The sequence below is a fragment of the Lactuca virosa genome, chromosome 3 (genome assembly GCF_052849685.1).
Source record: "Lactuca virosa cultivar CGN04683 chromosome 3, Lactuca_virosa_CGN04683_v6, whole genome shotgun sequence".
NCBI lineage: Eukaryota > Viridiplantae > Streptophyta > Magnoliopsida > Asterales > Asteraceae > Lactuca > Lactuca virosa.
Window position 1 is genome coordinate 303,374,974 of NC_136428.1, and position 21,588 is coordinate 303,396,561.

Below are 21,588 nucleotides of genomic sequence, written 5' to 3' on the forward strand. Positions count from 1 at the left end.
TCCCTTTATTTTTTTGTCAGAAGGTCTTCAATTTTGAAATTTATTGGCTTTTCTTCATCTTGAAGCTCTTTGTCCAAGAATCATTTCTCCTCTGGTCCTCTCTAGAAACCGGCTTCTACAAAAGTGATGCCAATTCTTTGTTGTTAAGGTATTATCTTATTTTTATGCAGATATTTGTGTAGATTTCATGATTTATGTAGAAAATATATACAGGTTTTTTGGTATCTTAGGGCAAAAGGGTGTGTTTGTCAAAAATTTGTATATATTTCATTTTGTAGGTTTTTTTTTATGGATTTTCATTGTTGGTTTTATAAAGAATCTATTTTTTGTGGGTGGTTCTAGCAAAGACACAGCAGGGTTTATTGTTGGTTCTTTACTCAGGATATTTTAATTTGTTAGACCAAGGAAATGGAAGGGTGATTGACTAAATTAAGGGGAGGATTTACATTAATAAGGCCAGAAGAGGGTAAAGGTATTGAGAAAACTTTCTAAGATCTAATCATTTGTTAGAGAAAGCAGACGAGGGATTCTACGATTTGGTGTTGCCCACCAGACACTATTCCCAACTTTGGTTGACTTCGATCAAAGGTGAAAACCAGATTCCTCTATCATAAATATACGTATATCAGTATATATAAATCTTTGTATGTGTGCATTTTTGTTCCAAAACCATTAAAACCTTGGCATTATATTGATGGTTTGAAGCCTCGACATCATTAAATATCCTAACTCCCCATTATCTAGAAAACATACTTATGATTCTAAAGTTTAGTGGCTAAATCTAAAATATGATTAAATTATGTTGTACTTTTCTCTAAGTTGTCTAGATATTGAAATCGGGTAATCCGCAAACATGGTTTTTATAAATGAAGAAAAAAGTGTAATGGTTTACAAGTGATTTTTTGTAATTTTCCTTATATTTATAAATTGTTTTGTGTTTTTGGAAGGAAGTGCATAACTGATGTTTGTGTGGTTTATTCTAGGCTAGACGCTCAAGGCTCCTAATTATGAAATTTATTTCCAATTGACTTCTAATATTTCTTAGTTATTTTTTACTTATACTTGCAGGTTTTTGATTTATATGAAATTGATTTGAGGAAGGGTTGCTCACACTAAACCTTTTAAAGCAAATCAACCTTAAGGTAGACATGAAAATAATTTTAAACACCATATTTTAGCATTATCTAATATACATGACAATTTTTTTTTTGCTAAATTCCATATATTTCTATCACGACATCGTACTTGGTTGATTCATACACTATTATAATTGAAATAACCATCAAAATGAAGGAAATAGAAAAAAGAAATACATTAGATTTGTTATTGATGTGTGGATCTGTTAAAAAGGTTTCATACATGAAAATTGAAAATGAATTCATGGAATTGGCTTATTTGTTTATTATGTCTTTTAAACTCTTTGTTGTTTGTTATAGGAACAACATGTTTATATGATTCCTAGAGGTTATCAAGAATGGAGAACAATTCTCATCATGTTATTTGATTGGTCTTCCGAGTTAGGTACCTGGATAATGTGATTTTGCCTATGAATATGCAGGGCAATGTTTAGTCAGCCCTTTAATGATACATACATCATCACCACAATCTTATTGTATTTGTGGGATATGTGTAATCTGCTTCATCATTCCTTGAAAAACGATTTGGTGTAAAGTCTTCTTTATGGCTTTTTATTGTATTTTTTTTTTCACTTTTGTATTGTTTTGCCTAGCTTCCAGGTTGCTTTTGATTTTAATATATTGAATTGTCGTTTAAAAAATCCATATTCTCATATTTTGAGTTATTATGGGTATTAGGTATTTTCAAGTTAATATATGTTTATATTAAAGTCTTCTATTTTTAGTTTTGGGAACAGATTTTAACATAGGAAACTACTGCTTATTAAATGCACCTCGAAACAAAATGAGTTAAGATGACACTCTGATGGCAGTATGATGTCAAGATAATAATCGAAGGTCCTTTCTAATCCGGACGTAAGTGATTTCTTCTAACTTCGTGATACTAATTTTTAATCACTAACCGACCTTATCTAAAAAAAAACCTTAGAAATTATCATCGTCCAATGTGTGTTTAAGACATGTCCACGATTTTCTAAACTAGAGAATCCGTCGATAATTATCTCATAAAAACTTTTCTACATTGTTTTTTCTTATTAGAGCATAACTATTATTGATAATTGTTTAAATATTTGCACAAACGAACTAATCGCCTCTGGAAACTAATTTATGAAAAAAACTATTCGCACCCGTCGCTTGGCGCGGGTAAACGACTAGTGTGTGTGTGTGTATATATATATATATATATATATATATATATATATATATATATATATATATATATATATCTGTAGGGTTCTCGGCCTTAGTGGGCCTGCACACTTGGGTTTTCGGTCCTTAATGGACTTAACCATGGGATTTTGGTCACAAATGGGGTGATTTCGGTCATCCCCAACCGAAAACCCCTTTGATCATTGAATGTTCAACTGTAAACCCACTTGAATTTGATGGTTTGTCCGAAGACTACATGGTTCTTGATTTACTTGACCATAATCTTGATGGGTTTTAGGTACAACAAATAAACTAGAAAACAATTCCTAAGTTCACATGCAACCTACTTTGGATCTATGTTTTAACTATTGAACATACAACTTTGAATTGCAAAACAAGAACCCTAGAGGAGAGAGGCTATTTTCGAAAATAACAAACTAGGGTTTAGGGTTTACATACCTTTCAATTGTTATAACAAACAATTGATATTCCCTTGATCTTGATCTTGATCTTCTTGGAAGCTTTAGCACCACAAGTGTAATGCCTCTAATGGAATCACACCCAAACTAGCAAGAAGGAAAGTAGAAGAGAGAGGGGAGGGAGTATGCAAAATCTCGTCCTTAGGGTTTCTTCAAAAGAAAGAGTGACCAAAAACATGAACCAGGAGGCTCCTTATATAGCTGAGGGATCTAGGGTTTAAGGGAAACCCTAGTTATCCTTTGCTTAGGGCCTAAGCAAACCCAAGGGCCTTATCCAAGCCCCTATGGACGAAATTATTAGGGTTTCCCCTAAAGATTTCGTCCACCCTCTTCCAAGGGGGTTCTAGAGCCTTCCACTCAACTATTAGATAATTGCAAACTAGTCCCTGTACCTTATAATTAATTCTTTTAACCCCAAAATCAATTCTGATTAATTTCTGGCTAACAATTAATTAAACATAATGATTTCTAATTAATATATTAATCCATTAACATATTAATAAATCATTTATATATATATATATTAATTTATTAATCTTATAAATTAATATCTCTCCTTTCATAATTTCCTTGTCCAGTTGCTAGGTCGAGGGCAACCCAAAAGGACTGTGCTGCTATCAATTCAAGTACATACCAACTATAGTTATGGGCTTAGACACCTAATCCAACAGTCTCCCACTTGGATAAGTCTGTAACTATAATTGCTAGTATGCCTTCTAAATTTGACCAGCAAATTGTAGCTTCCAAAAAGCTGCTGCCGAACTCTGACCCAGTCAGTTACGTGTCCTAAGATAAGTGATCATATAACCCTTCGTTCTGCTTGATATCCCCAGACAAAAGACATGGAATGTAATCAATCTCTTTGTCCAGAATCTATGTTTCCCGATTCCTGATTTGTGATGATGAAGGACTTCTAATCGAACACATCAATTTAGTCCTGGCTGGGCCCAGCACATAAGTCAACACCAAATCATCGAGGGGCCCACAGATATCGCTTTTCCTGTTAAGGCAAAAGGAACGAATAAACGTTGACTCATATGCTTGTATCTTTTACTCATCAAATTATGCATGACAATACGTTTTATAACACCAAGTTACTGATGCGTTTTCGTATCACCAATGCACAACTGACTTGTAAATTACAACTCTTATATCTTCGTTTCAAGATTATAAGATATTATCGTCTCAGTATTACTCGTGATGAATTCCATAAAGTAATACTCTGAGCGAGGGTTTATCCAATACTCAAATCTCAATTTCTGAGTACTCATGAACGTTGCAGCAATTCTATTGCCATGTCTATCTTTAGACAATCTGCAATCCAATTCATGACAGTCTTAATTCACTACTTACTTCCAAGAGTACGAGCGACTGTGGAGTTTGAATAATCTCATTATTCAGGAAGTAAAACATGCAAAATATGAAACACAATAATAAACAATTGACAAAAGGTAGTAGCCAAACTTATAAATAATACTTTATTATTTAATCACTAAAAGTCAATTACATTTACTTTGTTACAAGTTTCAAAAACTAATCTAACTACTAAAACTAATATCATCTTTCAGTCCTATGCTTCGAGCATGCTGAATATGCTTAGCCCTACTCATACCCTTTGTGAGAGGATCTGCTGGGTTATCTTCAGATGACACCCTCTTTACTATAAGATGGCCTTCTTCTACTCTATGTCTGATGAAATGGTACTTTCTGTCGATATGTCTGGTCTTACCATGATCTCTCGGTTCCTTTGTCAAGGCAACCGCTCCTTCATTATCGCAGAACAGTTCCATAGGCTCCTGGATGGTTGGAACAACTCCGAGATCCCCGATGAAGTTCCTCAACCAAGCTGCTTCTTTCGACGCTTCACTTGCTGCTATGTACTCTGATTCACAAGTAGAATCAGCCACCGTATTTTGCTTGGAACTCTTCCAAGTAACTGCTCCTCCATTCAGTAAAAATACCCAGCCCGACTGAGAACGGAAGTTATCTCTATCCGTCTGAAAGCTGGCATCACTGTAACCATCTACTCTCAAAGTATCACTGCCACCAAGCACAAGAACCCAGTCCTTTGTCCTTCGCAAATACTTGAGTATATTCTTAACTGCTATCCAATGAGCTCTACCTGGGTTTCCCTGATAGCGACTGACCATGCTCAAAGCAAATGCCACATCAGGGCGAGTACATGTCATAACGTACATGATCGATCCGACAGCGGAAGCATAAGGTACACGACTCATGTCATCTATTTCAACATCTGTACTCGGGCATTGAGTCTTACTCAATTTGGTATTGCTCTGGATAGGTAGCTCTCCCTTCTTGGAATTTTCCATACTAAACCCCTTTAGTACCTTATCCAAGTATGTGCTCTGACTAAGTCCAATTAGTCTCTTCTTTCTATCTCTCAATATTCTAATCCCAAGAATATAGGCAGCTTCTCCAAGGTCTTTCATGGCAAAACACTTTCCAAGCCAAGACTTAACTTCTTTCAAGGTTGGAACGTCGTTACCAATGAGTAATATGTCATCGACATACAACACCAGAAAAGTTACTATACTCCCACTAGCCTTGATATACACACATAACTCATCTTCACTTCTAGAGAAACCAAATTCTTTGACTTTCTCATGGAAGCAAAGATTCCAACTGCGAGATGCTTGTTTCAATCCATAAATGGATTTCTCAAGCTTGCACACTCTATTGGGGAACTTTGCATCAACAAAACCCTCTGGCTGACTCATGTAAACATCTTCAGCCAACTTCCCATTAAGGAAAGCAGTTTTGACATCCATCTACTAGATTTCATAATCATGAAAGGCAGCTATGGCGAGCAATATCCTAATAGATTTAATCTTAGCCACTGGCGAGAAGGTCTCATCATAGTCAACCCCTGGGGTTTGAGTGAAACCTTTTGCAACCAGTCGAGCCTTGAATGTGTGCACATTTCCATCCATGTCTGTCTTCTTCTTGAAGATCCATTTGCACCCAACTGTCTTACGACCTGGTGTACTATCAACCAAATTCCAAACTTGGTTGTCATACATGGACTTAATCTCGCTGTCCATTGCCTCTTTCCACTTGGAAGCCTCTGGGCCTTCCATTGCTTCCTTATAAGTGACTGGTTCATCTAAGTTTACCAGTGTTCTGTCACTTATGAATGTGTCACCATCTGAAGTAATATGAAAACCATACAACTCAGGTGACACACTCACCCTAGTGGATCTTCTAAGAGGTAATGAGTTATCGATTGGTTCAACAGGAACTGTTTCCTCTGGTTGAGTGCTAGTGTCATCTAAGGTTCCTTCATTGGCTGACTCTTGAATTTCTTCAAGGTCAATAGTGCTCCCACTGTCCTCTTTGAATATGAGCTCTCTTTCAAGAAAGACTCCTCTTCGTGCTACAAAGACCACGTTTTCACTAGGCCTGTAGAACAAATATCCAAAAGACTGCTTTGGGTAACCAATGAAAACACATTTCTCACTTCTAGCTGCTAGCTTGTCGTGAGTCTCTCGTCTTACGAAAGCTTCACAACCCCAGACTTTAATATGTGCTAACGAGGGAACTTTCCCTGTCCATATTTTGTGAGGTGTTTTGGCAACCTTCTTTGTAGGGACAAGATTGAGGATGTGGGCGGCTGTCTCTAAGGCATACCCCCAGAAGTGAATAGGAAGCGAAGCCCGACTCATCATAGAACGAACCATGTCTAACAAGGTTCGATTGCGCCTCTCAGCTACACCATTTAACTGTGGTGTCCTAGGAGGAGTCAATTGTGAGACTATCCCACATTCTTTCCGATAGTCGTTAAACTCGATACTAAGATACTCCCCGCCTCTATCGGATCTAAGTATCTTTATCTTTCTGCCCAATTGATTTTCGACTTCAATGTTAAACTCTTTGAACTTTTCAAAAGTTTCTGACTTATGCTTGATCAAGTAGATATATCCATATCTGCTATAATCGTCAGTGAAAGTCACATAGAATCGATTAGCATCTCTTGTAGTTGATCTGAAGGGCCCACACACATCCGTGTGTATGAGATCCAACAGACCTTCACCTCTTTCACAAGACCCTGTGAATGGTGATTTTGTCATCTTTCCCAAAAGACAAGATTCACACATATCATCTGACTTGAGGTCAAATGATTCCAACACTCCATCCTTTTGGAGTTGGGCTATGCGTTTCTTGTTAATGTGTCCAAGACGACAATGCCACAAGCATGCCTTGTCTACACTATTAGACAAGTCAATATTAAGTACACTATTTCCTAGGCTATCAACACAAGTCACTGTTTCATACACACCATTACAAGGCAAAGCTTCAAACATAAAAACACCATTCTTATAAACAGAAATTGAACCATTCAAATCATTAAAAGAATATGTAAAACCTTGTCTGAACAATGCATGAAATGAAATAATGTTTCTCGTCATCTCAGACGAATAGCAACAATTTATTAAATCTAATCTAACATCATTACTAAGCAGAAGCTGATAAACTCCGATCTTGGTTACTGGTGAAGACTTTCTGTTTCCCATGATCAGGTTTATCCTTCCTCGCTCTATCTCCTCACTTTCCTTTAGACCCTGCAAATCAGAACAGATATGAAAACCACATCCTGTATCAAGGACCCATGAACGAGAAGATAATGAGTTATTAGCAGAAATAGTGTAAATACCTGCCGAAGATGGCTTCACTTTGCCATCCTTGATATCTTGCAGATATTGTGGGCAAGATCTCTTCCAATGCCCCTTTTGATTGTAGTAAAAGCAAACGGCCTCTTTTGGATCAGAAACATGGGGAGTGGAACCATTGGGCTTAGCCTTTGGGCCATTACTAGACGACCCAGCTTGAGCCTTGCTCTTCCAGTTTTGCTTGGGAGGACCTTTCCTCTTTTTCCCCTTTCCCTGTCCAATAGCCAACACAGGGGCACTCGTAGGTGTGGAGGGTATAGTTTTACCCTTCATCCCTGCCTCAGCTGTCTGCAACAAGTTGTGCAATTGGGCAAGGTCTGCTCAGTATTGTTCAAATGGTAAGTTAGAATAAACTGACCATAACATTCAGGAAGTGAGTTCAAGACCATGTCAATGGCCAATTCCTCATCAAAGTGAATATTGAGCTTGACCAAACGCTCTATGTAGCGTTGCATTCTTTGCACATGTGACACAACCGACTCCCCATCTTTCATCTTGCAAGCCATGAGTGACTTGACTACTTCGAACTTTTCTTGACGAGCTCGCTTATGGTACTTTTCCATAAGGTCCTTGTTCATCTCGAAAGGCCAGTAGTCCTCATAGTACCTCTGCAGTTCTGGGGACATAGTTGCCACCATGATGCATGCCACTTTGGTAGCATCATCGTAATGTTTCTTGTAGGCAGCAAGATCTTCAGGAGTAGCTTCATTCTCATCAAGCTCTTTGAGCTCCTTTTCAAGAACATATTCTTTGTTCTCGAAACGAAGAGCCATCTTGATGTTGCGCATCCAATCGTTATAGTTTGAGCCATCCATAACGACTTTGGAGCATATATTGAGCAAGGAGAAGTTCTGGTTGGAGGAGGATGAAGTAGAAGTGTTTCCAGGAGTAGACATCTGAAAAGAAAGAAAGTTTTAGTTAGATTTCAAGATACCTTAATAGAATAACCCAAAGATATAATATCAAGGTTAGGATCCAACTATGAAGATTCACAACTTAGAAATGGGATGCCGAGATCCAAGTGCAAATTTCATAAAGGTAGGCGAATGACGATTCACCAATTCCACCATTAGACGAAACAAACGAAGTGAAATTCCTAATTCTTTTGAGATACATTGAAACTATTCAATGTCATGTTTTAATCTCAGATTATGCTCTTCTATTTGTGACTGGGATGCCGAGGATCACAAACAAGATGTGAATAACCATGCAAATGTGCTTGGTAACCTCATTGTCTTTATCATTAACTATTGATGTGCTGGTAAACCACACACGCTCCATCAAAATGACAATTATGAGATACCCATTACTACTCTTTATTAGTGCCTTTTAGTGTGCTGGTTAACCACACACGCTCCACTAACGACCAATAAAGCATAATGTGCAATTTCATGGATTAGCATACTTTTCACATTTTTCCTAAAGTAACTAGAGTTGGGATTTTGAAAATAATGTTCTAGTACTTTCTTTAATATCATTATACTTTTAATGAGAAGTAGTTGTCCTATCAAATCCGTTCTGCTAACGACCCTCCACTAATCAAGGAAGCGGTGGGTGAGAGTGGACACCCATTCAACTACCATTTTATAGGCAGTTTCCTTATACCCCCCTTATAGATTAGCTTCGTGAATGAGGCATACTAGCGATTTGACTGACCATATTCTTATACATATATAATATTAAACTTTTAATTATAATATATATATAAGGTGTGTTTTAAAACTTTTTAAAACTTCAAGGGTTTATATAAATTTCGAAATTTAAGCTGTTAAATTCAAATTTAAATAAACCAATTAACTAGATTTAATATTCAAATTATTAAATCTTGTAAGGATTATCTAATTAAATTAATCAATTAATTTAATCCTAATCCTTATCCCTCTAATTTCGAAAAATAGGATAAGGATAATTATCCAATTAATCTAATTAAGTAACAATTATCCAAAAACAAGAAACCCTAGTTATCCTCTTAGCATATTTCGAAATTCATAAGGGAGGAGGCTAGGGTTTTCAAAACCCTAACCCTAATTTCGATTAGGGTTCTTTGGAGGCTAGGGTTTTCGAAAAAACCCTTTGATCCAAAACCCTAGAAATCGAAAAATTGGCCTTTAGGGTTTAATAGCTATAAACCCTAATTTGCAAATCAACAATTGTAGCAATTCAATTTAAAACAACAATGGCTCTGATACCACTGATGGGTTTTAGGTACAACAAATAAACTAGAAAACAATTCCTAAGTTCACATGCAACCTACTTTGGATCTATGTTTTAACTATTGAACATACAACTTTGAATTGCAAAACAAGAACCCTAGAGGAGAGAGGCTATTTTCGAAAATAACAAACTAGGGTTTAGGGTTTACATACCTTTCAATTGTTATAGCAAACAATTGATATTCCCTTGATCTTGATCTTGATCTTCTTGGAAGCTTTAGCACCACAAGTGTAATGCCTCTAATGGAATCACACCCAAACTAGCAAGAAGGAAAGTAGAAGAGAGAGGGGAGGGAGTATGCAAAATCTCGGCCTTAGGGTTTCTTCAAAAGAAAGAGTGACCAAAAACATGAACCAGGAGGCTCCTTATATAGCTGAGGGATCTAGGGTTTAAGGGAAACCCTAGTTATCCTTTGCTTAGGGCCTAAGCAAACCCAAGGGCCTTATCCAAGCCCCTATGGACGAAATTATTAGGGTTTCCCCTAAAGATTTCGTCCACCCTCTTCCAAGGGGGTTCTAGAGCCTTCCACTCAACTATTAGATAATTGCAAACTAGTCCCTGTACCTTATAATTAATTCTTTTAACCCCAAAATCAATTCTGATTAATTTCTGGCTAACAATTAATTAAACATAATGATTTCTAATTAATATAGTAATCCATTAACATATTAATAAATCATTTATATATATATATATTAATTTATTAATCTTATAAATTAATATCTCTCCTTTCATAATTTCCTTGTCCAGTTGCTAGGTCGAGGGCAACCCAAAAGGACTGTGCTGCTATCAATTCAAGTACATACCAACTATAGTTATGGGCTTAGACACCTAATCCAACAAATCTATCATATGGTGGTTATTTTATAGTTTTAAACCTTCATATTTTATTTTATGTTAATTTGTACTAACAATAATCAATCTTAGGTTTCAAACTATAATTAGTTATTGGTTTATAAGCATGCCCTTAAGGCAATAGAGAATAAAATACAATAAGGATTGAAATGTGGTTTAGACTCTTATTGATTTGAAAATGACGGGTTGTTACAATTATCAGATTTCAGGACTACAACCATAAACACAAACCATTAGCAAAGCTTTCAATTAAGAGAATGACTTTGGGAAGGAGAGTGGGTGAAGGGTCGTTGGGAGCAAGATTCCTGACCTAAGTTCGTCGTCAACTTACAGAGATGAAATTGATTTGGGAGATGAATTTGAGAGAGAATGAAACCACCGATAAATTCCCTTGTTTCATGTTGAAGAAGAAGATGAAGTGGTGAATGTCGGCGCAAAATAGTTGTCGAACAAAAAAGGACCATCCAGATATTTGAGCGGTGACCATGGTAGAGTAAGAGTAACCCATGAACAGTACACTGGTCAGGTAGGTATTGTGGTGGAGGCGGTGTCACCGGAGATTGCGGTGGCTGAAATCGAAGAAGGTGGAAGTCGGCAGATAGCAGAGACGTCGGGGGTGTACTGTGGCTGAAATGTCTGTTGAAGCCAAAATCGAACCCTAATCTCTGGTTGCTGGAGGATACTGTCGAAGAAATCTTTTGTATCTGGTAGAAATCAAGAGCCAAGGACGAAGCAAATGAAGGGCAAACAGTCGAAATACATTAGGGAAGGAGCCGATAGATAGAGTCATAAAGATAACGATAAGGCGGTGCTCTGTGAATGAGAGGGGTGGACATCAGAACCAGATGATGGCGGTGGGTGGACACACATCGGAAGATGGAGCAGGACACCTTAAGAAACGAAAAAGAAAAAAAACCCACCAATAACAGAAAAGTACTGTTCCTTGAGGAACATACTTTTAATCTATATATATAATAATAATTTTTTTGTTGTGAAAATCAAGATCAACAACCCCAAACCAAAAAGAAGATTGACACAGTTTAGAGTCATTCTAAAAAGCAAAAGATTGATAGAGTTGATATGGTCGTATGTAACTATTGCATGAAATGATTAAGTGGAAAAAACAAGAATGAAACTACGCATAAGCATTTAGAGCTTTGTAGATCCAGCAGTCTAGATTTTTATACTTAGATTATGAAGATTTGTTGGCGATAAAGACCAAAGATTATTTTTTGAACGAGATTCTAAGAGTAGAATTTATAATTATTTTTGATTGATTTATTTATTATTATTATTATTATTATTATTATTATTATTATTTTTTGTATCTTAACAAATATGAATGTTGTGATACCATGTATGAGAATGAAGTATGAACTTTTGAAAATTTCAGTTATCATGATTATTGTTTATAATTTTTCATATTTTTTAGATTTACAAAAATAATTGGACTTTTTGTATTAAACCCTTATCCATCAGGTTCCCCACATCAGGTGGAGATTTTTTTCACCTGAACCCGTGGAGGATTTGGCGGGGTGCGGGTATGGTATGGGGATTGGAAGTCGGGTACGGGGACGGGGATTGCAGTCCCCGCTAATATCCGCCCCCGTTTGTATCCCTATATATAAGAGTTAACAACAACGCCATTGATATATTTAAAAAACATATATTTATAAATATTTCAAATTATTGTATTCTACGCAAAACACAGATATTCATCTAGTTTATTATATTTGTAACAAAATCAAATAGTCGAGTATCTTGATTCTTTAAACAGCATTAACCTTATTTGGATTTTAACGGAACTTATTTAGATGTTAACGGAATGCTACTTTGGTATAGGCATAGGCTCTGTTTGATTTGTGTCTGACCGAGTCGAGTCAGACGTTTTTGGCTGACTCGGTCAGATGTAGGTGTTTGATAGATTAATTTTGGTTGTCTGACTCACAAAGAAATATCTGAGTGGGTTAGAAGAAAAAAAGGAGCTGAGCGAGAAAGAGTTTCTACGTTTCCAATTTTACCCTTGCCTTTGTAGAACTATCAGCGCCTCCATCCCCTTCGGTTTTTCTCCTCTTTCAACACGTTTTTCTTCTTCATAGAACAACAAGATCCTCGATTTGAAGTTTCGATTTTTATGTTCTGATTTGAACAACAAGAATCGTCGATTTGAAGGTCCGATTTTTTTGTTCCTCTTCTCATCAGGTAACTTCTTTTCTTGTTTAAAGATTCGTTTTTTTTGATCTTTTTTGTTGTTCTTTTCCTATTTGGTGTTCCGATTTTTGCTATTATATAGCCGATTTTTGTTGTTTGTTGTTGTGTTATTGTTTGCTGCTAATGTATAGTTCCTTAAGACTGATTGGGTCATATTTTTGCTGTTTGAATTTTAGATTTTTGGTGTTCTGTTATTGTTTTTTGTTTGCTGTTATGTTGATGTTTGTTGTTTTGGTCAATTTGCAAATTAGCTGTTTGAATTTCAGATTTTGAAGCCTGTGTTTGATTCTTTAACAATTGATGAAATTTCATATTTTGAAGCCTTTGTTTGATTCTTTAACAATTGATGAAAACGAGTGTTTAGTAGTTAAAATGAGTGAAATATGGCAATCTTTGAAGTCTGTATTTGCTTCAATAATTCTTGCATTGCCTAGTGGACAAGAAGCTGAGATTTTAAATGAATGGTTAGAAAATAAGCATATTTGGTATTTGTGAGAATTTTGAAGCCTTCATGTAATTGTTGTTGTTTTTTTTATTATTATTGTTTTTGTTATTGTTGTTATTATTATTATAATATTGTATAGAAACGTGTAGACCGTAGAGCATCGGGGTATCATGGTCATTTTGCATCGGTCAGCACATTCAGTCAGATTTCCAATCAAACAACATGATTTCTTATTCAGAATTTCTTACTTAGACGGACCTTTCTCAGTCCGCAACTATCAAACGGGGCCATAATCGAGTAAGAAACTGCAAATATTTAATTAAATACGTTTCAAATTGTATGTGAGTGAGAGAGAACTCGATCGCTTTCCACATTCAAATCGCACATTCTTCTGGAGAGAGAAAGCAGCTCAGAGATCTGAGGTGATTCCAATCCAGAGAGAGAAAACAAGCATTCCATTCTTCACCTAGTTGACACACTCTGTCTCTTTCTAACTACTATACGCGAAAATCTGTAAATAAATCTCTATATATACATACATGCACATCTACTACACTGTATGTATGTTTGAGAAACCCTAGAAGATAAAGGCTTTTATGTCGAGTTGATTCATGTGTGATTAAGTTCAGATCGGAGTGATGGAGGATGTATCCGGCGGTGGTGGTGTCGGAGGAATGACGGACATGCCGGAAATGCTGCAAGGAGGTGAGTACAGCGGCGGCAATGTACGGCCTCCGATAGCTGAGTCGACGCCGTTGACGGTGTCAGGCTCTTTTAGGGAAGGCGGGGGGAGGGGTTCGGGTATGACTAGTCGTAGGAGGAGCTCGAGGAGACCGAGCTTAGACGCTGATGACTTTATAAATCTGCTCCACGGGTCGGATCCGGTAAAGCTGGAGCTCAATCGGTTGGAAAATGAAGTTAGAGGTGAGTAATGTGAATTGATCCGTATGGACCGACTAACTAATTTTCTAGTTGTTTCATTTGATATATTTTTGAATTTTTAAGCTCACCGACGGGGGATTCACTTGACTTTTCTGCAGATAAGGATAGAGAATTGAGCGAAGCACAAGCGGAGATCAAGGCGCTCAAGCTGTCTGAACGCCTAAGAGAGAAAGCTGTTGAAGAGGTTATAATTTTCATCATCTATTTTCTAATTTAATTGGACGCAATGTGGAGTCTTGATAGGCCAGATGTTTGAATTTGAATGCTTGTTGGATTCAGCTGCCTGTTTCAATCTATAATCGGCTTGGATAATTGTGTTTCTGTTTTGCTTATTAAATGAAGCATAACTGTCATCTGCATATTCATATTCTATTGTATTTGTTCTGTTCATAACTTCTTCCACGCAAAGGAAGGATCCTACTTGTGGGGCATCTGGATTTTAAATGTTAATCTTGTGTATTGCGAAAAGTCTTGGTGTTGGTATGTCATTGTTGGTTAGACATTTAGCATGATTTTGGTGTTATTTGTTCCCTATTTTGGAATTAATTTGCTGATTTAGATCATTAGATGCAGGGTAATTATTTCCTTTCTGTGTTTGTGTAGACCTTTAATGAAGCGTGCACCTGTTAATTATGTTTCTTTGATTTGCCAAAAATGCTGAAATTAAGTATTTGACAGGGTAGATGAAAAATCTTTGATAATCGAATAATGCTGGTACATACTGTTTGTTGTGTTCCATTCCATCTCTTGTGAATCATATGTGTAGTTGTGGAGTTAAACTGACAAAATCTTGTCTTGTTCTGTAAACCTTGGCTTAGCTAACTGAAGAATTGTCGAAGGTGGACGAGAAGCTGAAGTTGACAGAATCTCTTCTAGATACCAAAGTATTGACCAAAGCACTTTTGCTTTTTTTATTTTATTTTATCAGATAGCATTTGATATGATAGACTTGGTTTTCGGGTGTTGTAATACATGTAGACTCTTGAAATCAAGAAAATCAATGATGAGAAGAAAGCATCAATGGCGGCTCAGTTTGCAGCAGAAGCCACTCTTCGGAGGGTTCATGCTGCTCAAAAAGACGATGATATGCCTCCAATTGAGGCAATCCTTGCACCACTAGAAGCTGAGCTAAAGCTTGCTCGACAAGAGGTTTGCAGCTCAAGACTCTTCTCTTTTAGTCTTTTGTCATCAGTAGTTTGAATGCATCCTAAAAGCAATACAAAGTACAACCTGTTTTGCATTGCATTGCAGAAAAATTTAAACATTTATAGTGTTACCCTTTTTTGGGTTTCAGATTGCTAAGCTGCAGGATGACAATAAAGCATTAGATCGATTGACTAAATCAAAAGAGGCTGCTCTACTTGAAGCTGAGAGAACTGTGCAGGTTGCCTTGGCAAAGGCTTCAATGGTGGATGATCTTCAGAATAAGAACCAGGAGTTGATGAAGCAGATAGAAATTTGCCAGGTATCACTTAGGCCTTTAATTGGTCATCCTCATTTTCCAATATGGCTAAATGCAAGAAATAACTACCAACTTTCATTTATAACCTACTTCCATTTCTTTCTATTACAAAATTTTACCTTGAAATTATATATATATATATATATATATATATATATATATATATATAGCATTGTACATTTGTACTTCAAAAGTTTAGGTAGATCATTGAAAATGTTTAGGTAGATTTTTCAAAACACAATGGAAGAAATAAAAGTATTTTGCTATTTGTTGCATTTTTTAACCAATAAATATTATTATATATTTAATCTTTGTCAGGAGGAAAATAAAATTTTGGATAAAATGCATCGACAAAAAGTGGCTGAGGTGGAAAAGCTTACTCAAACTGTACGCGAACTTGAAGAGGCCGTTCTTGCTGGTGGTGCGGCTGCAAATGCTGTGAGGGATTATCAGCGCAAAGTTCAAGAGATGAATGTAAATGCCATCTTTATAATTGACTATAGGGTGTAGCACATTATAATAACAATGAAAGTTGCTGTGTATTAGGGTAAATTTGGTAATTGTTATTTGTTAAAATGTATAGGAGGAGCGGAAAACTCTGGATCGAGAGCTAGCTCGTGCAAAGGTTACAGCAAATAGAGTGGCAACAGTAGTAGCTAATGAATGGAAAGATGCTAATGACAAAGTGATGCCAGTTAAACAATGGCTTGAAGAAAGAAGGTTCTTGCAGGTAGCCGACTATTATTTCTGTTAAATATTTATTTATTTCTAAACAGTAAACAATATTCTATTCTATTCTTAATAGTTAATATTAACAGGGTGAGATGCAACAACTGCGGGACAAATTAGCTATAACAGAGCGCGCGGCAAAGTCTGAAGCACAACTGAAAGTAATTTGCTTTGTTACATGCATTTCATTGACATTAGCTAAATAAATAAAGCTGAACAACTTGTTTGGATGGCCTAGGACAAGCTTTCTAGGGTTATTTTTTGATGAGGAGGGCATTGTTTTAGAATGAGTCCCAGTCATAATCCTTGCCCATCCCATCGGAGTTTAACCTTTTTGCTTTTTTTTTTTCAACCTTTTTGGCCCATCCTTGTCCCACTTTCTTGGTGGGTCAGAAAATTGAAATTTTTGTTCCACCTTTTTTTCTACCTTGTTGGGTGTTGACATCCCTGTCCCAGCTCCACCTTGTTTTACGACATATTATTTTATCTGTCCCTGTCCCTGTCCCAGCCTAATGCATGCATACAACATGTTCTATGTTGCCGTTTCCTGCCTGGGTAAGGGTAACAAACTCCTTTTTTTTTTTTTTTTTTAATTTTTAACAGGAGAAATTCCAATTGCGACTGAGAGTACTGGAAGACACTTTGAGATCACCCAACTCTCTTTCTCTTTCTCGTAGCTCAGCACCCATGGGCATGGGCATGAGCAATGGTGCTTCGCGTCGTCAGTCCTTAGGTGGAGCAGATAACTTTTCCAAATTATCTCCAAACTTACCCAAAAGGTCACCATCTTTTCAAATAAGATCATCTGGTTCCAGTTCAATTTTGAGGCATGCTAAAGGGACATCAAAGTCATTTGATGGTGGTACACGGACACTTGATAGGAGTAAACTTATTTCAAATGGAACAAGTGGACGTGGGAGTCCTTCTTTTAACCTTGGCCAAACCTGTGAGGGAACTAAGGATACTGAAATTCCGGATGAAAAACCAGCTGCCTCCTTGGAGGATAGTGTGCCAGGAGTTTTGTATGATCTGCTTCAGAAAGAGGTGGTTTCTTTGAGGAAAGCCGGTTATGAAAAGGATCAGAGCATAAAAGACAAGGATGATGCCATTGAGGTTAGTGCTTGCCTTTGTTATTTATCATGTCCTACTAAATCCAAGATGGAATGGAATAGTAGACCACTACAAGTCCACATAGGAATCTCATTCGTTCCTGATTACTTTCATTGCTTCCATGGAATGGAAAAATATATTACTTTTACAACACACCAAGGACTTGGAACGCATCTTTTGTCTTGTTTGTTGGCTTTAAAGAAAATAGAGAAAAAGACCTTCAAGATAACAACCAGTTATATAAATGGAATTGATTTTTTTTTAATGTTATTTTTCAAAAATGACTAGAAATTTTTTTTATTCATCAAATTTCTTGGTATTGAATCTAATTTAACACAAAATTTTATACCTTTTATTTATATAATTTTCAAAATAAAACGAATCAGATTAATTTTGTTGTTCTTTAGAAATTACTATTTTTTTTTAATAATAATATTAGATTTCATGGTCTTTTGTAAACAATTTATTTTTAAAGTGATAAATAAGTTTTCTTTTGAGTGTTTGAAAGTAAGATAAAATATGTTTATATGTAATTTGTGCATTAGTTTGACTAAATTTTACATAAATAAAATATGATTTTTGTTTTGTTTTATGAATTTAAGTTGCTGAGCAAGCAACCTGTTTTCAATGAGTCATTCCGTTTAAGCAAAACGAACATGATAATGGAATGGAATGTAACGACCCTTTCCATTCCTTGATACGAAATAGATCATTATTGTTTGTTATATAATTTAATTTGTAATATTGGTTTCTTTCAGATGTTAGCGAAGAAAGTAGACACGTTAACCAAGGCTATGGAGGTTGAGGCGAAAAAGATGAGAAGAGAGGTGGCTGCAATGGAGAAGGAAGTAGCTGCTATGCGTGTCGACAAGGAACAGGACAACAGGGCAAAACGCTCCACCAACACCTCTCACCTACATCCCGCCAGGTCTGCTCTTCTCTTCTCTTTCTTTTCCCTATTTTTGTCCCATTCACATCAGTATCAGTCTCAGTCTCACTCCAAATACTGCATGACCAATAACATGTTTTGTTCTGTATGCAGGAATGTGGCACGGAGTGGGTTGACACGGGGTACCCAATGACATGAGTAGATTGGTTCAACCTCTGTTTTTACAATTTTACCCTTTTTAACTTGATCCATTGGTTATTATATATATCTTATAAAGATAAAAAAACAAGAGGTGTTTTCTTTTCGGTAGAAGAAATCAGCAGCACACAGAAAAGAATGGAGTGGATGGAGCTAACCAGTGTCGGTGTCCGTCAGTGTGGTTTTTGTATAGGTTTGTAGTGTGGTTTTTGGTTTCTTTTTTGGTCAATATTGCTGTCTGTCTGACTGTAATCAGATGGAGGTTCTAGGTCTTACTCTTAATACATTTATTTTTCTCATTACCTATACTTACCTTACTTTCTACTTCGTAGTTTCCACTATCAGTATCAATCAATGCATCTAGAGTGATTTATTTGTGTTGTGCATCCATCATGCAATATAACATCTACATTATGTACAATAAATACTTCAAATACTTATACTTTGTGGTAATGTCATGTTCCTGTTCGTGTCCTTATGGCATGCAAATGGTTGCATATTATTCCAAGCCTTTTGGTATCCACCTTTGTAGAAAAGTAATTTTCACTTTAAAGTATAAGGCTAAAGGGACCGCACTTCCACCTCATTGATTTGACATGTTTGCATTTTTTACCTATGAAAAAAAGGGTTAGGGAAATAAAGCATGATGAGTGGTGTTTACAACCGGAAAACATACCAAATCAACATACCCATGGTAAAAATTGTATGATACCCTACATCCTAATAGTTGTAAACTAGAAAGAGATCAAAGGTGAAAATAACTTATTTTGTGTACTTTTATGAGTAGGTGACACAAACCTATGTATAAAGGCTTACATCCTAATAGTTGTAAACTTGAAAGAGATTAAAAGTGAAAATAACTTATTTTGTGTACTTTACGAGTAGGTGACACAAACCTATGTTTAAAGGCTTACATCCTAATAGTTGTAAACTAGAAAGAGATTAAGGAGTAGTTTGTTTTTTTTAAAAGCTCGGCAGCACCATTTTTGTCTGCGCCTCGCAGACAACGCGCAGACTTTTATCCCCGCAGACTGTTTGTTTTTTTGAAGGGCTAACATTTAAAAACGTCTGCGCGAGGTCTTCACCACACAGACATGGACTACCCACTTCTCACATCTGCGGGCTTTTAACCTAAAAAAAAAAAAAAACGCCGCTACTTCTATTATTCCAGTCGACGCCTTGAAAGAACTCATCTTCACCATCGACGCCTCAACCCTCGCTCCACCATCGATCTCCCTGCCAACGCTCTCCACCGACCAGGACTCCGACCAGGACGCCGACGCCGACCAGAACGCCGCCAAGAACGCCGGACAGCGCTGCGCTACTTCTTCCTCTTGGCTGTCGGACTTCACAGCTTTTGAAGGTATGCACTGTTTCCTTTTTTTTTTCAAATCTCACATGAAATTGGTGTTTATTCTTGCAGAAAAGTCTATAATCTAATCAAATTTGTTGATTATTTTTGTTGAAAATTGTTGTTTTTATCTTAAATTTGATGTTAGATGTTGCTGAGAATGCTTGTTTTTCTCAAATTTGTTGATTCCTTTTCCTTTCTTGCATAAGTTTCTTGTTGAATGTTGCTGAAAATCTATAACATTGATGAAATCAAGTTTTTTTCTTGATTAACATATGAAAAATTGTGCTGGAAATATGAAATATTGCTGTGAATGTTGTGATTTTTGTTGAAAATACTTTTTATTGTTTCAAATTGTTGTTTAATATGCTGAAAATTGTTGTTGAAAATTGTGAATGTTGTTTATTCTTGCTGAAAAGTCTATAATCTAGTAAAATTTGTTGATTCTTGTTGCTGAAAATGGTTGTTTTTTCTTAAATTTGATGTTAGATGTTGCTCAAAATGTTGTGAATTGTTGTTTAATATTGCTGTGAAAATTGTTGTTGAAATAAGTTTTTTTCTTGATTAAAATATGAAAAATTGTGCTGGAAATATGAAATATTGCTGTGAATTGTTTTAAATGAAATTGTTATTGTAAAACCATTTTTTTATTGTATGACTAATTTAGTCGCATGAATTTTATTTTCAGTGTTGTATGACTATTATTATTAAAATTTTGGTGTTGAAAAATCATTTGAAGTTTGTAAAATAATTTTATTTAAAATTCAGTTTATTTTAGCAGCCTGCAGATGTTAAAAAACAAACAGTCTTCTTATTGCAGACTGCAGACGTTTGGTCCACCTCTTCTGCTGCAGAGGCTTGCAGATGTGGTCCGCAGACTGCAGACATTTTGGCTTCAGAAAAACAAACAACACCTAAAAGTGAAAATAACTTATTTTGTGTACTTTACGAGTAGGTGACACAAACCTATGTATAAAGGTTGAATCTCTAGTCTTAGGAAACCCTATGAATCCATTGAGCTAACTAAGCCAAAATTAATATATACAACATTTACATTCTGACACAATCTCAAACTATATCATTGACGTTACTCTTGTCCAACTTTGTTACAAATACCAAAGATCCGTAAATTAGGTAAAACTTTGGTGTAGACATTAGCTGGTTGACTTCCTACTCGAACATGGGAGTATATCTTCTAGTTTTTCATGTGTGAAATGATAGTCACTTTTGATATGTTTAGCCTTTTCGTGAAACACAAGATTGTTTGCAATATGGATAGTCGCTTCATCATCACAATACATATTTATTGGTTTAGATTGAGAAAACCCAACTTCATCTAGCAAATTTTGTACCCATATTAGCTCGCGTGTAGTCCGAGTAATAGCCTGATATTCAGATTCAACACTTGACCATGAAGCAACATTTTGTTCTTAGTTTTTCATGAAACTAGATTCCCTCCGACAAACACACAATAGCCTCACCTGTAGTAGACTGTCTATTTATAGGATCCCCATTATAGTCGGCATCGATGACATGATGATCGTGATTTTTATGTAGGATGTCATAACCGCGAGCACCCTTTATGTACTTCAGAATATGACTAATCGCATCCTAATGAGAGGTTTGTGGAGTTAACATAGATTGACTTACAACACCCACTGGAAAAGCAATGTATGTATGTGTAATCTTCAGGTAGTTAAGTTTTCCAATAATTCTTCTATATTTTTTTT

General features: G+C 36.1%; 1 protein-coding gene across 1 annotated transcript; it reads left to right on the plus strand.

Annotated features, from left to right (window-relative positions):
* Nucleotides 1-13,510: 13,510 nt before the first annotated feature.
* Nucleotides 13,511-18,880, plus strand: LOC145167303 (microtubule-associated protein 70-1-like). Its single transcript, XM_079086467.1, has 11 exons — nucleotides 13,511-14,101; nucleotides 14,218-14,303; nucleotides 14,938-15,003; nucleotides 15,098-15,268; nucleotides 15,414-15,584; nucleotides 15,900-16,055; nucleotides 16,165-16,311; nucleotides 16,400-16,471; nucleotides 16,914-17,423; nucleotides 18,179-18,348; nucleotides 18,463-18,880. Exons 1-11 carry the CDS (start codon nucleotides 13,816-13,818, stop codon nucleotides 18,500-18,502), a joined length of 1,875 nt encoding a protein of 624 aa, XP_078942593.1. The 5' UTR covers nucleotides 13,511-13,815; the 3' UTR covers nucleotides 18,503-18,880.
* The last annotated feature ends 2,708 nt before the right edge of the window (nucleotides 18,881-21,588 follow it).

Excerpts from the sequence above, each read along its gene's own strand:
- LOC145167303 (XM_079086467.1), top strand. The coding sequence starts at position 13,816 with ATGGAGGATGTATCCGGCGGTGGTGGTGTCGGAGGAATGACGGACATG. Across the intron at positions 14,304-14,937 it reads GAGAGAAAGCTGTTGAAGAG|CTAACTGAAGAATTGTCGAA; the intron begins GTTATAATTTTC and ends ACCTTGGCTTAG. Across the intron at positions 15,269-15,413 it reads TAAAGCTTGCTCGACAAGAG|ATTGCTAAGCTGCAGGATGA; the intron begins GTTTGCAGCTCA and ends TTTGGGTTTCAG.